Source organism: Magallana gigas, chromosome 5 (genome assembly GCF_963853765.1).
Source record: "Magallana gigas chromosome 5, xbMagGiga1.1, whole genome shotgun sequence".
In the NCBI taxonomy this organism is placed as follows: domain Eukaryota; kingdom Metazoa; phylum Mollusca; class Bivalvia; order Ostreida; family Ostreidae; genus Magallana; species Magallana gigas.
In genome coordinates, this window is record NC_088857.1 from 36067767 (window position 1) to 36082641 (window position 14875).

The 14875-nt window shown below is 32.6% G+C and overlaps 1 protein-coding gene across 3 annotated transcripts in view; it reads right to left on the minus strand.

The window, feature by feature from the left end:
• Nucleotides 1-4162, minus strand: part of LOC105336854 (uncharacterized) — a 48399-nt gene extending 44237 nt beyond the window's left edge. For all 3 annotated transcript variants that reach the window (XM_034458491.2, XM_066084852.1, XM_066084851.1), the window contains exons 1-2: nt 4037-4162; nt 1431-1664 (exon numbers count right to left, since the gene is read on the minus strand). In XM_034458491.2, the coding sequence (XP_034314382.1) occupies nt 1431-1664; nt 4037-4112 (310 nt within the window). In that variant the 5' untranslated portion in view covers nt 4113-4162. The remainder of the gene's footprint in view (nt 1-1430; nt 1665-4036) is intronic.
• Nucleotides 4163-14875: the final 10713 nt, after the last annotated feature.

Below are 14875 nucleotides of genomic sequence, written 5' to 3' on the forward strand. Positions count from 1 at the left end.
TGAAAATTTTCTATTTATAAATACATTAAATTTTATGATTATTGATCGCATCGATGCAATGTACATTTTTCAAAGTTTAATGTTTACAATGCTTAAGTAAGGCATTCCTAATAGTCAACAAAAATTAAAGTGTCATTTGTGTAAAATAAATGTGTTATATGTTAGAAACCGTTTATCCATGCGTAAAATGAATTTAAATAAAATGACAAATTGGCTAGAAAAGATTTTAAGTGGTATATTGAAGCTATGTAAACAAAAACAGGGCACAAGTCTTGTTTACAAGACAAAGAATTGTGAGCCCTGTATCGTGCTTATAACTCTACGACCCACATTTGATAATCAGAAATGCGTTTTAAAGCATTATAAATGATAAAAATATGATAATAGAATTTGACCAAAATTGTGACTATTCCCCTGTAAGACGTTTTCCAGAAAATTACTAATGAAAGGATTATAATGAATAAGAAAATATCATCATATCATTTAAAAGTATTATTAAATAACTTAAAGATACGATCAGATGAATTTTCAGCATATACATGATATAATGAAAGTACTGTAGCGGGTACATGTAATGCCAGAACTACAACTGTGTGTGTCAAAATAACATCATAAGAAATGAAACTATCAACATAGAATATCTAATTAAGACAAGCATCTGGCAGTTTTAAAAATGAAGCGTTAAGGAGGCAGAAATGTGAAAGAATCATTATAAACGAAAGATTTTTACAATATATCAGTGTTATGAAACAGAGAATCGGGAAGTAATTTACAACATGGCTGTATGCCACATAATGGCGTTAAGACGTTACATGATATTTCCCATCTGACTCGTATTAGAATTCATGTAGTTTTTTTTTTTACAAATTGTTGGTAAACATTTTAGCTCGATTTATAAGTTATATGCTTTATGTTGCAAAAGAAACTTGTTTTTTTTTATCTTTATTGTGTTTCAACTTATGAAATAACTGTTTCCAAGTCCTTATTCTAGAGAATCAATGGTTTGAGCGAACTTAAACACTAGTACTATTAATTTCGTTTAAAACTGTGTTATTATACTCACTTCTTTGCAAATGAAGCCCTTCACTCCTATTATTCTTTTTTTTTACTCAGTGATCATCGTATATTTACGATGTAAATAATTTTACTTTTTGAACAGTATGTAATTCTGATGTAGTCACCTTTGTGTCAGTTTTGTTTTCTTATATGTACTTCCATTAAAAAGAAACCTAGTCCTTTGTTAGATCAATTTTAAAGCCCTTAAGTTTAAATATTATTGGTCAAAGTCCGTTCAAAGTTTTAGATTACTAGTTTTATTAACATACGAACGGACAGAAAAACAGTTGGCGTATGACGCATTGTCAGGAAAGGTTATTTGAACATTTAATTCATTTGACTGATATGAGATATTGTTGATGTTGATAACTTACGTTTGCAGGCAAAGTTATACCAGAGGTATTTGTAAATTAGAACGCAAGGATCCCCAAACCAACTGTTAGAAGCACAAATTTGACAAGATTGCTTTCCGGAGCATTTCCAGTCCAGAACCTCTACCTCGTTAGATGCATCGCACCAATACTGTACACCGTAATATGCGTATGTAATGTCAATAGATTGGTCACTGCCACAGCTTATAATCTTGCAGCTATCTTCATAAATCGGCTCTGAAAAGAAGAACACATTTGCTACGAAGGATAGAAACATTAAGGAGGGTGAAAAACTAGTAATTAATTCTAACCATCCGAAAACTTCTTGAATATAAATAGGGGAACTAAAATACTAATTGATTTTATTTGTGACTCACGTACATGCCCTTTTCTGAAAATATGGGGTACTAAACAGAACTTTTTTCTTGAAATTATTGCTATGGGCTAAAAATAATATGAGTTAAATTTGGCCCCCATATTCATCATTTTTTAAGTGTTTCTGGTACAATAAAAACTTATGTTATATTTTAGAAGAGTAGATGTAAAATATATTTTTCACCTATTTATTTGATTTTTTTTTAACTTGCTGGTAGTATATGACGTTAGAAGTGACGCTATTTCTATAATTCATTCAAAATCAGTCAAAAATTGACTTTATTTTTTCTTTTAATCTTTTTATGAATGGGAAATATAGAGCGCATGCTTGAACAAGGAAATTTTTGTTTTCACTTATTAGCCTTGGCTGGATACATCTATGATTAAAATATTTTGTTTGTTCAAGCATGCGCTTCGTGTTTTCTGAAAGAAAAAATGCTTGAAAACAAGCTGTTTTATGATACAAATGCAAAAATGGTTGTCTTTAGGATGTCATATTTCTAAATTGTGGGCAGTTGAATCAAAATGAACATTACGTAAAAACCTCACATATATATCTGTACAAAGAAAACAAAGAATTACAGAAAAAAGATGATTTTCATTTAGGGGGCCATTTTAGGCCCATATTATATATAGTCCTTTGTTGAATACTTTTTTTTTGGCATCGTAAAATATAGATATACAAATATAAATAATATCTGATACAGACATTTTAGACTAGAGGTGACATTAAATACATGTAGATACCCAAGCGAAGGGGAAGGAGCCTCTATAAACAGCATAGTCGCAATCTGATTTCAGATTTATACTTAATTTTATATACATTAAGTTTGTTTTCAATGTTGACCTTATTATGAAGTGATTTATTATAGTTAATCATAGTTTTAAAGTCAGTTTGAATATGCGAATTTATTTTTAATTAACTACATGTACTTACACATCACTTTTTCAACTAACATTATTTTTTGATTGAAAACAATGTTTACTTAAAAGTTGCTGAATATGAAATATCAAACGTAAAATAGCAGAAACTGTTAAACTTAATAGTCATTCAGCAAATAAAATACAACTTATCAAACAGAAACTTCAACCATTTATATAACTTGAAAAAAAAATAACAAGAGTTGTTTTCACTTAACAAGAAATTGAGAGCTCTTTTTCTGGACTCAACAATTTACATATACATTTTAGTTGACTCATCTAAGAACATGCGTTGAAAAACGTCGCTGTCGACACTGACAAAAGTAAATTACTAGTAATCTGCTAGCTATACCTTGAAGTGGGGAACCTTTAAAAGACATTACATGAAAAGTCTAACTATCAAACTGTTTTAACATCATGCTTATCTGTGTCACTTATTACACTCGTTTTCTCATTATTTTCATCAAACCCAGACGTCCATTAGTAAGTATAGTTGCATCCTGGACGAAAAAGGTCTAGTAGAAGTCATTATACTCCCTCCGCTTCGCGTCAGTTGACAATGGTGTTCTCGGGGTGTCAATTTCAACTGTTATCCTCCCAAACAGGCACTTTTTTTCTATTATACTTAATGTCGTAATATTAAAGAAAATTTCACTACTTTTATATAGAAATGACGTGAATTCTACGGTGAACCGTACGCGCATAATTTACGCGAATGTAACAATGTGTTGTGTTACTCGTTGCCAAGTGTGTTGCTAACGCTGAGGGTAATAGAACGGATTATCAACTGCGTCTACACCAATCAGATTTCAGTATTTAACATGAAAGTATAATTATTTTATAACATATAATGTATTTACAAGTCATACAGCGAGAGTAGATGGGCATAAATCTTCACAGTGTAGTATTAACTTAGTAATTTGTTCTTTTGACACAGATACAGAATGTGAAATAAAAATAAATGCTATGAAATTCTTCTTCACTTCAAACAAAAATTTAGGTTTTAAAGTCATTTAATTTTACTGTGAGAATAGTTTCATCGATAATTTACGTCAATTACTGTTTACACAGGTTAACTCACTCGTTAACTTGAAGCTATCTGATTTCAAAAAGTAGTATGTGTATCTTAACAAAAATATGTTGAACCACATTTGAGTTTATGGGTTTATTCTGATAATCTTTGGCATATTTTTATGTTTTAAAGCATAATGCAAACCCAACGCTTAAATAAGATTTAGAACTTTTCAAGCATGCATATAATGCTTGATAACGTTTCAGGTAAGGTCTTACTAAATAGTTAATATAATACTTACGAAAGCAAATGCAATTCCTTAAAAAATATGAGATGAATATATACACAAACATTTTCATTTCACCCCGTGTATTCATTTTTTGCAACTGGGAAGTACTTGTGATTTTTATCTCATATCCTGATTGTTTTTTTCTTCCTAATCTTGTCTGCATGTATTATATCATAAGTATATCGCTTTAGTGAAACTGCTTTAAAAATAACTTATATATTTCTATTAAAACAAACTTAAGAAAAATGATCCTTATTTTATTCTGTTTACGTCGACTGATACAATGCCGTTTACAACTTTTTGACACTGTCTTAATTTTCAATAGAACATGTGAAATCGTGTTTTTTTTTGGAGTGAAAAAGTATTACACCAAGTATTTGATGTTTTACAATCATTTAATAGCTCTCTACACATGAAATCGGCATAGTTAATAAATCGCACCATATTATCCCTACCTTTGATTGTATAGAATGTGTATCCTTTTATATGTTGGTGGTATCGGGAAAGGGGGGGTGCCCAGCTTTTTCTCACAGCATAAATTTTTCTGAGGTATAAAAAGTATATTAAGGGGTTGGCCCAACACTTATTGGGGAGGGGGAGTAAATAAATGGAGTGAAAATAAGGAAATCTTAGTTATAGGTATACTACCCCTACCCCTCCTTTCTAAAAAAAATGAAGCATGTCCAATGTTTTTTTTTAATCTTTAAAACCGGACTAATAATTCTATTCAATAGTATTTTTTAGATCATTTTGAAATCTTTAAGCCCGAATTTTAAGGCCAATTGAACCAGTAAGTCTGGTCACCCCTTTACTCGGAAAGTTTAAAGCTTATTTAATTTAATTAGTAACCTTACTGAAAAAAAGGCCTAGGACCCCTCCCCTCCCCCCAAAAAAAATCTGGATCCGCTTATGAAGTTTTCTACCATAGCTGTATCTATACACAATAGAGGGGAATAAAAGATGAGGTTAAAATGTTGATGGTGAAATATATCAAGACTTAAACACGTCAGATGGGAATGCACAGGGGGGGGGGGGGGTAAGCAAAACCACATAGATCCACGAAACACACTGCATCATTAGGCCTGCTATATTCTGTTCCGGGTTTTTGCTTCCACCTTTTTTCGCTTGATATTTTGATAACCATAAATATCTTTGTGCTCAAACTACGTTAATCCACTAATATGAAAAAAAATTCAGATTATCTGTTTGAATTGCCCCTCCTCTGCTTCAGGTTTTAATACACATCCCAAAAAGAAAGTCTTCGGGGATTTTGCTTTGCATCAGCCATTATTAAGCACGGGTGATAACGTTGAAAAATTGTTCCAGATATTCCGAGTTAGTTCCGAATAGAAAAAAGATGTCAACATTTCCCATTATAAATCTCCGTAAGAAATTTGTTTTCGTACCTGTAAACTTTCATGAGTATAAAAGTTAATTTGTCAATGAATATGTTTTGGATATTTTCCCTTTAATCAATTTCATTCACAGGCATGTGTATTTTTACTAAAAAAAAATCAATAACAAGTGATGGAAGCAACAACTTGGGACAGATTGTAGTCTAATTACAAATTATGTGTAAAAAAAAATACAAATAACTATTTAATTTAGGGAAAACGTGGCATTTATTTGGTTTTAGATGACAATATAGGAATGCTGCATGCCAATTGTTTTGTTTTATTCTCCCTAAGCAAAACATGAGGGCTCAAAGAAAGGAAGAGTTGAATCTTCATCATAAGGAACAACTACTTTACAAAAAAAACAAAAATAAAAGTGTTCGAGTCATCATGTCAAGGCACCGTTAAGGGGAAAATGCATTGCACTTTCACACATTAAATGTGTTATAAATAAAAAACTTGACTCAAACAAAAACAAGTAATTTTGTTCTACGAGAAAATGCATACATAAAAAACAACAAAATATAGCACTGCCTCATGGTGGCTCGTTATATAAAAAAATATGTTTTAGCTGATGTTTTTGTTCTTCCTTTTGTTTAAATAGATCAGGATTTTGTATTTGTTTTTAATTTTAGAACGTAATAATCTTTAGAACCCGACAATTGTGTTCCGTCCCTTCTGTACATGTTTAGAAGCAAAGGTAAATAAGTTTTACAGATAAGTGTCTACTTCTTTGTCTTCCCGGATAATGTCACCATTTTAAAACAACAAATGACATGTCAAAGAGAAATTGTTATATTTACATGTAAATTAGAAACAAATTAATATTGAATTTTGAAACAAATATAACATCTTACGTTATAAAATATTACAATAATGTATGTTTTCTTTTTCATCGAAACATTTTATGACTAATTTGACAACGGATTTTCATCCGACTTGATAATGTTATAAGCCACATTAATATAGGTCAGAATCAATCTTAGAATCAAACACAAAGTTAACATGACAAGGAAAAAAATCCTATAGTAATAAATTATGTTTTTCTTCATAAAACAGGAATATGGCTAGTCAATAGCCGATTTGTCTTTTTTAAAGACAAAATGACTGTTTACTTATATACATGAAAAGTCCTTGTTTTAATTCACACGGCATTATTTTTTTAACTTTGAGTTATATTCGTCCACATTAGAAAAATCAAATTCTAAAAGTAACTGCTGTATACGTTCTTTATACTGCAGAATATCACCGCTGCTCATTTCTTGCTTAGTAAAAATTTGATCAACACCTATGGGTTTATTTGTCATTTATTAAACATGAAAATAAATATATTCAGTGATAGGGGGTCACACAAAAAGGTATTCAGGGTGCAAGGAAAACCGGGTTTAGTTAAGATAGCGGTATCCTCGTTGAATGAAAAGAAATCTATTTTGCACGGGAAGCGTAAACTTCGGGAGGTCGATGCTTACAAATCGGTGTTTATCCGTTCAAGTAAATCGCATACAGAGAGGCTCATTGAACTGAACGCACGTACTCTGCTCAACGAAATACCTAACGGCAACCATTTCCGTATAACTTCCAACGGTCGAATTGTTAAGAAAAGACCAGAATCTGATCGAGAGCAATCCGAATCTTACTAGGAAAATTCCCGACCCATTGACACTCTACGTACTGCTCATTTAAATGTATGTGGATGGACTAGCAATAATCATGCATTGCGATCAGAAATAATAAATCATTTGCATTGTGATATTATTAGTATCAATGAAACACATCTACTTAATATGGATGAAATTAACTTGAATGACTTTGGTTATAGATGGATTGGCTCAAATCGTAAACAGACTCACATCCAAGCCCCTAAAGGTTCAGGTGGAGTCGGACTTTTGATTAAATGCGATCTATACAACTCATATATCGTTAAAGTCATTGATCACTCGTACGAGGGAATTATTGGTGTTCATTTTGCCAACAAATTTTCTGACTTTAATTTCATTGTGTATTCATTGTATCTGCCTCCGGAAAATTCGCCATGGGGGCGCGATGCCACTGCATTTTTCTCCCATTTACTTACCCAGGTTTATCTACATTGTGAAACTGACGCTCTCATTTTATGCGGGGATCTGAACTCACGAAATGGTTCTTTTCAGGAAAACAATGACTGCTTCGATAACATACCACATCGGACGTCGGTTGACAAAACTTGTAACCAACACGGTAAATCATTCTTAGAATTCCTAAATGATAGTCGTTGTGGCATTCTAAACGGACGTTTCGGAAAGGAGTCTGAGGAATATACGTTTTACTCAACTCGAGGTCATTCGGTTGTAGACTACATCTGTCTACCTCTAGACAACTTTACACTGTGTCAGAATTTTCAAATCACAAAATGCACTGATCTTGTCGAAAGATACAACCTTTACCACCATTTGGGAGAAAGGAGTAAAATTCCAGACCACAATGTACTAACCTTTGACCTCAAAGTATACTCACAATTACAGACGGTCAATCAATACGACAATCAATGTGAAAAACGCTTCAATTTCCGGCGAATTCCTGCTGACTTTTTAAGTTCTCATGCCACCATTACAGCTATTAATAGTATCATTGCACATATCGAGAGGTGCCGCGAAACTCAAAACCAGATCGACGACTTGTATAAGGAGTTCCGAGATGCTATGTTTCGTGAGATGTCCGAGAAAATTCCCACATACGATTGGTCTGCATGTACTAGGAAACGCCTGAGGCCGCATAAACCGTATTGGAACGAGGAACTCACTGAACTACGGAGGCATATGCGCGAAATGGAAAAAAAAGTTCCTAAAATGAAAAAGAAAGGCGCCTCAAACGAATACAGAAACAATTATACAAAGAGTCACAAAACTCCCTGGACAAACGAATTCGATTCTATGAAAGAAAACACAAGCTAGATCTGGCGTTAAACATAGACTCAGTGCGCGATAGTGACCCGAAACAGTTCTGGTATCAAATAAAAAAAGCTCGGCCCCAAACGCAAAAGTAAATTCCCAACCGAGTGCTATAATGATGCTGGAGAGGTTACCTCAAACAGCGACACGCTGAAACACACATGGGAAAGAGACTTTAGTCTTTTATACAACCCCGCAATTAACGATGCTTTCGATGCAGATTTTAAAGCGCACACTCTGACACACAAGCAACACTTGGAGCGTAATATGCTTGACCCCTTGTATTTATCAAACGTCTCACTAAATTACCAGATTACTGAAGAGGAAATCAGGAAGGTTGTAACGAAGGCCAAAGCTGGGAAATCGTGTGGGATAGACGAACTTCCATATGAGGTACTTAAGTTTGACCGTATTATAAAAGTTTTACACCAGATGTTTATGCTGTTCTTTGAGAGCGGGATAATACCTTTAATATGGCGCAAAGCTATTATTAGCCCGATACTGAAAGACTCGTCATCTGACCCACTTCTTCCTTTAAATTACCGTGGAATAAGCCTCCTCTCCGTCGTCGCTAAAATTTACAGTTCTGTTTTAAACAATAGGCTCGTCACCTACCTAGACGACAACAACCTATTAGTTGATGAACAAAACGGATTTCGGAGCGAAAGATCATGTTTGGATCACGTGTTTACTCTGAACAGCATAGTTAAAAATAGAAACTCCACATTTGTTACCTATAGATTTACAAAAGGCATTCGATATGGTTGACAGAGAGTTAATGGAATTTTGTTTACTTAAAATCGGAGTGGATGGACAATTTTACCAAGCGTTAAAATCTCTGTATTGTGATACCGAATCATGTGTACGCCTGGGTGATCATTACACAGACTGGTTTCTATGTAGATCGGGTGTTCGACAAGGAGACAATCTCTCCCCAACACTTTTTGCCTTGTTTATTAACGACCTCGCCATGCAACTGAAACATCTCAGTAGTGGGATTCAAATTGGCCCCAATAAACTTAACGTCCTTCTGTACGCAGACGATATTGCATTAATTGCAGAAAACGAGGGTGACATGGATTCAATGCTCGATGTTGTATTTGGCTGGTGTAGGAAATGGCGGCTACGGATAAACTCTCTCAAATCTAAAGTAATACATTTTCGTAAGCGTCAGCGAAAGAGAAGTGATCATGTATTTTGCATTGGGGGGGGGGGGGGGGGGGGAATGTCTTGACTATACAACATCCTATAAATATATTGGTGTTCTTTTCGATGAATTTGCTACATTTAAAAATAATACAGAAAACCTCGCCAAATCCGGAGGACGTGCATTAGGAGGTCTTATTTCGAAAATACATTCAAACAAATCGATAGGATTTTACACTTACGAAAAAATGTTTCTAAGTGGAGTTGTGCCAATTCTTGACTACTGCAGTGGAGTGTGGGGGCACACAAAACATTACAACATCGAATCCGTACAGCTGCGGGCGTTGCGATACTTTCTAGGGATGCACCGGTTTACCCCGATTTTAGCTATTCAAGGAGATAGTGGCTGGTTTCCTTCATTCTATCGCCATCAACTTAACATGCTACGATTGTGGAACCATCCTGTTACTATGAGTGACGACAGACTTACAAAATTAGTTTTTATATGGGACTTAGAAAAATCAAATAACCAAAACTGGTCACATCATGTTAAACTTTTACTACAATCTATCGATATGTCAACATGTTTTTTAAATCGGGAGGTGTGTAACTTGAACTTAGCCGAGATCAAACTTCAACAGAAATTCGTGAATGACTGGCAAAATGAACTACAAAGTGTTTCAAAACTAAGAACTTACAGGTCTTTCAAAAGTGATTTTAATTTAGAAAAATACGTTACAATGGACATGCCCAAACCTCATAGATCTATATTAGCACAATTAAGGTGTGGTGTTCTTCCTATCAGAATAGAAACAGGGCGATTTAGGGGAGAGGAAGTAAACGATAGGCTATGTATTATATGTTCTGTAGAAGCAATAGTAGACGAATTTCATTTTTTATTACATTGTACATCTAATTCAAAACTTAGAACCGAATTCTTTACTAGTATTGGCTTTAATAATCGATCATTAAACATGTCAGACTCAGACTGCACTGGTTTTCTCTTAGCTAACTTTCCTAGACAAACGGCAAAATTTGTATTTTCAGCTTTTATGTGCAGACAATCTATCCTGTATAAAAATAACAATGCGTAATCTTATTATTTGTATATTCATGTTTATAAAGTGACATATAGGTCCGATGGGCCGGGTGTTTATTAATTAAGGTATTATATCATATCATATACATGTATCTTTATTTGTTTATAAAACGCACGTCACTATAATAAATCATTTACTTACTTATTGACACTCGTTGTGAAACAGTTTATTTTTGCCTGTAAATACAAAATGGTACCCAAATTGGATATGAGTGCATTGTTTACCATAATAACCGATAGATTACTAATTGAAAAATATCTACTTTTAAAAATTTTTAATTTCACTCAGTATGAAAAACACTTGAAAAAGACTTGTGATCTACTCTGACTGATGAAATTTCCAATGAAAAATCGACTTTGATAAATTTATGTATGTCAATAGATTGACAATTTTACTTATTTAAGTGCTCCAATACAATGTTTCTGTACATAATACTATCAGTCTTTCTTTCTTTACTTTCTCCTCAATAACTTTCACTAATTGTATATATATATATATATATATATATATATTTATATATATATATATATATATATATATATATATATATATATATACTTGCTATTATACCAATGACATGTTTATATGCAATTGTGAATTGAAAATGTCAAAATAAAAAAATTATAAAAAAAAGTCTTATCATCGTCATAGTTAAGTGAAACAAGTTTTTCAGACTCTGACAATCAAAGTGGCTATGTCAATTTTGTAATAGTTTTGTCATTGTTGAAATCCAGACACGCTGATTTTACTACATGGTACGCAATATTGAACGTCTCTTGGATTATATAATCAGAAATACACATTACATAAATTACAACAAAAGTATCATATCTCTATATATCTATATATACACAAGTGTATATATCATATATTTCACCTTATTTTTAATAAAATATAAGAATAGTAATTGTAAAAATGGAACTTGCTTATAAAAAACTATCGGCCAGTCAATGTAATAATGGACTGAAAGGTATTTCAATTTAAGATTGTTGAATGGTGCCTGTCCGAAATAATAAAAGCAAATAATTAAAATCAAACTTAATTATTTTTATAAAAAAGTTAGAAGATGGCTTTTTAAAGTACATAAAAATAGTTATCTTATAATCTGTATTAAAGAGTAGAGTTTGAAGATACAAAGGGGTTACTGAAGATGTTTACAAGAAAACTGGCAATGTAGGACTAAATTTATTAATGATCTTATTTAAAGATTATCAAACGTTTCAACTTAATACTAGTGGATCATACTTACTTCAATTGAAATTGTTTGCCATAAGTTGTGAAAGTTTGCAAACGTAGGTTAATTCAGTGACATACGACTACGATCTAAACTGATCTGTAACACGCTGTTAACATTTTTGTGACGTAGCTAGCACTTACTATTTTTTTTTAATTTTAGATACGTCGAATTATAATTTGCGTATGGTCAAAAGCTAGTAAATAATTCTAGAGTAGTATTTTGTAGCTTGTTCCACTTGAGAGTCATAATTGATTATGTATCTTTTTCGCATACTATGTGACTTGAAGGGAATTAAAAAAATCTTAATATTTCAATTATTAAGAAATAAGGTATCATTTTTGGATGTATATCGGGATATAAATACGGGTTGGTATGGGATCAAATCTTCCATAAAGCCCGAAGATTTAATCAAAATGGTGAATCTAGAGTGGGCTTCACATCGGCAATGGCATTACTCACTAACCTAGCTTTAATCAATCTATATTTATTGTAAATAATTTCAATTTTAAGATGAATAAACAAGAGATCAGTTAAAATATTGGTACTTTTTTGGAGCAATCGTATTTTCTCGGGCCTTTCTTGCAAGCTCGGAAAACATAGCTTGAAGGTAGGCCTTATTAAGAAAATCTAGCTTTTATTATCATTTTAAAAATAATTTAGCATTATAAGACCTAAGATACTGTTACTTTTTGGCATTTACAACAACATACAAAATTTCAGATTATATGTAGATGATAAAACGAAAATGGCATGATACAGTGTATCTATAGTAGTATTTTCAGAAATCCTAAACTTGAAGTCGAGCATGCGTATTCCAGTAAAAAAGACTAACGTAGTTGCTGGAGCTCGAGAGCGCTAGCAACAATGATTTTCCTCCGACACTATAGAGGAAAGTAATTTTAACTTCTCTTTACGGAACAGAACGGACAGAAAAGCAAAAGGAGTTAATTTTGACCGTGGTCAGTGAATGGACTAAACACGGAAGGTCTGTGATATTGCTTTTTGCGATTTTGGTCGAGGCTTGTTATATAAGTCAGAAATGAGTTCTAACTGATTTTAATTTCTTTGACAAATTGCGATTGTAATTTTCGAGAACACTTCGTTACTTTGTTGATCCAAAAACAGTTTTCAGTTTACAGGCCTATCTAACATGAATCATTTATCCCCGCAATAAATGTTACTTTTTCAGAAAATGAATGAATAAAACTTCGTATAACAAAATACAGATACGTTCATTTTTATTTATGCCTAAATTATGTTTTCATTACGTTGTGTTTAAGCATAAGTCTCTAAGTAATTAGTTTGAGCACACAGAAAAAGTACTGATCTAGATTTGTTATGCTCTGCTTTGACCTCTTGACCATAATTATGTTTTGCAGGAATAACAGCGGATTGCGCGAATAATGTCATCTAAGGGAAACATTTGCAAGTGTAGATAATGTAAGTTATTGCAATTTAGTAAAATGTAATCAAAATATGTAATGTAATTCAAAGAAAAGGTCATTTTTTTCGATTTATAGCGACTGTAAGCATTTTAAATATAGCTTTCTTTAGGCTGGGGAAAAACCTTATATTTGTTAGTGATTTTCTTCATATTTACTCGAAAAGGGAATTTCTGAACACAGTTTTTAATTGTGGTCTTCTGTTAGCCTAGGTTGCGCAAAATTTTTAAGCTATTGTTATAAAGCGTCAATTAAAGATTTTATCATGTCTTATTTCAAAATTTGAGACATATGTCTATGATTTATAATTTAAGGTGGTATGTGACTGTCACGAAAGCCATCGTGACTGTTCAGTCGAACACAACAAGATTCGATTTCTATTTACAATTTTTATATTAAATAAGACCAAACAAATATACATACATAACATGAACAATAAAATGTTTATGTTTTCTGGTGTCCCAAGTCTCCATCAGGGGCATGTAGAATAGTAGTAAGTGAGTAGACGGATGATATGGGTAGATATGGCATGGCGTGAGACAGTGGCAGACAGGTATAACCATGGCGATGGACTGCCAGAAACTGGATAGTGACCTTATTAAATTAAACAAATAAACATATTTTGAGTTACATGATTAATATACCTTACATAAACATAGGCTAAGTCGCACGGACTTAAATATAACATTATGGCAACAACAACACGCCATACAACAGCACGAAACCACAGCGAATACGAACACTGCATAACGTTATGATTATCACACTACTTAACAAAGAAAAACCACGTCAAAACGATAAACATTTATTCCGTACTACACGGACATATTACAAGTACACCGTACTACACGGCAAAAATACAAGTATATCATGCATTCATATCCCAATATAAAGCACACACACTCGACATGTGACCATACAGGAACACGCGCGAGCAAGCATTTATGTTTAACAGTTCTACCTCGTAAAACCAGTATATCAAAAAGTAACAAAAAATACTTAATATGGCCTCCACAGTAATGTAAAAAGACTGAGCCATAGTTCAATTACAAAAAGTATAAATAGTTTAACGTTTAAAAGAGTATTAACAGGATACTAATATATAAAGAAAAAATATAATACCGGTAGATACTGATTTGTGACAGTGACATATGTCGATATCAATGTTTATTAAAATACATTATAATTAAAATACTTTCATCGGTTTAGAATTTGCAAATTTCACTATATTTAACTGTGGTAGAGTATTATTTTTTAATTTGTTTTTATTTAAATGATTAAATATAAAATGCAACCAATAATGTCTACAATTTGCGTTTTTGAATATCCGCGACGACTTTCGGCAATTAATAAAAGCATACAATACTTTTGGTTTTTATTTTACTTATTCATATAAGTCCTGAGGGTAGTATATAGATCCTTGTTTTTCATTGGTTGAGAGGGTTTTCCCGCGAAGTCCTTTGTGCTGGTCAGTAATAGATCAATGGTTTTCCAGCCAGTTGATATATTTTGACCTCCTGACTATTCTCATTAATTAATCACGAAAGACTTCAGGACATCGACTGTAAGTTAACCTTCGTTTTATTCCTAATTCCTTATTTTCCA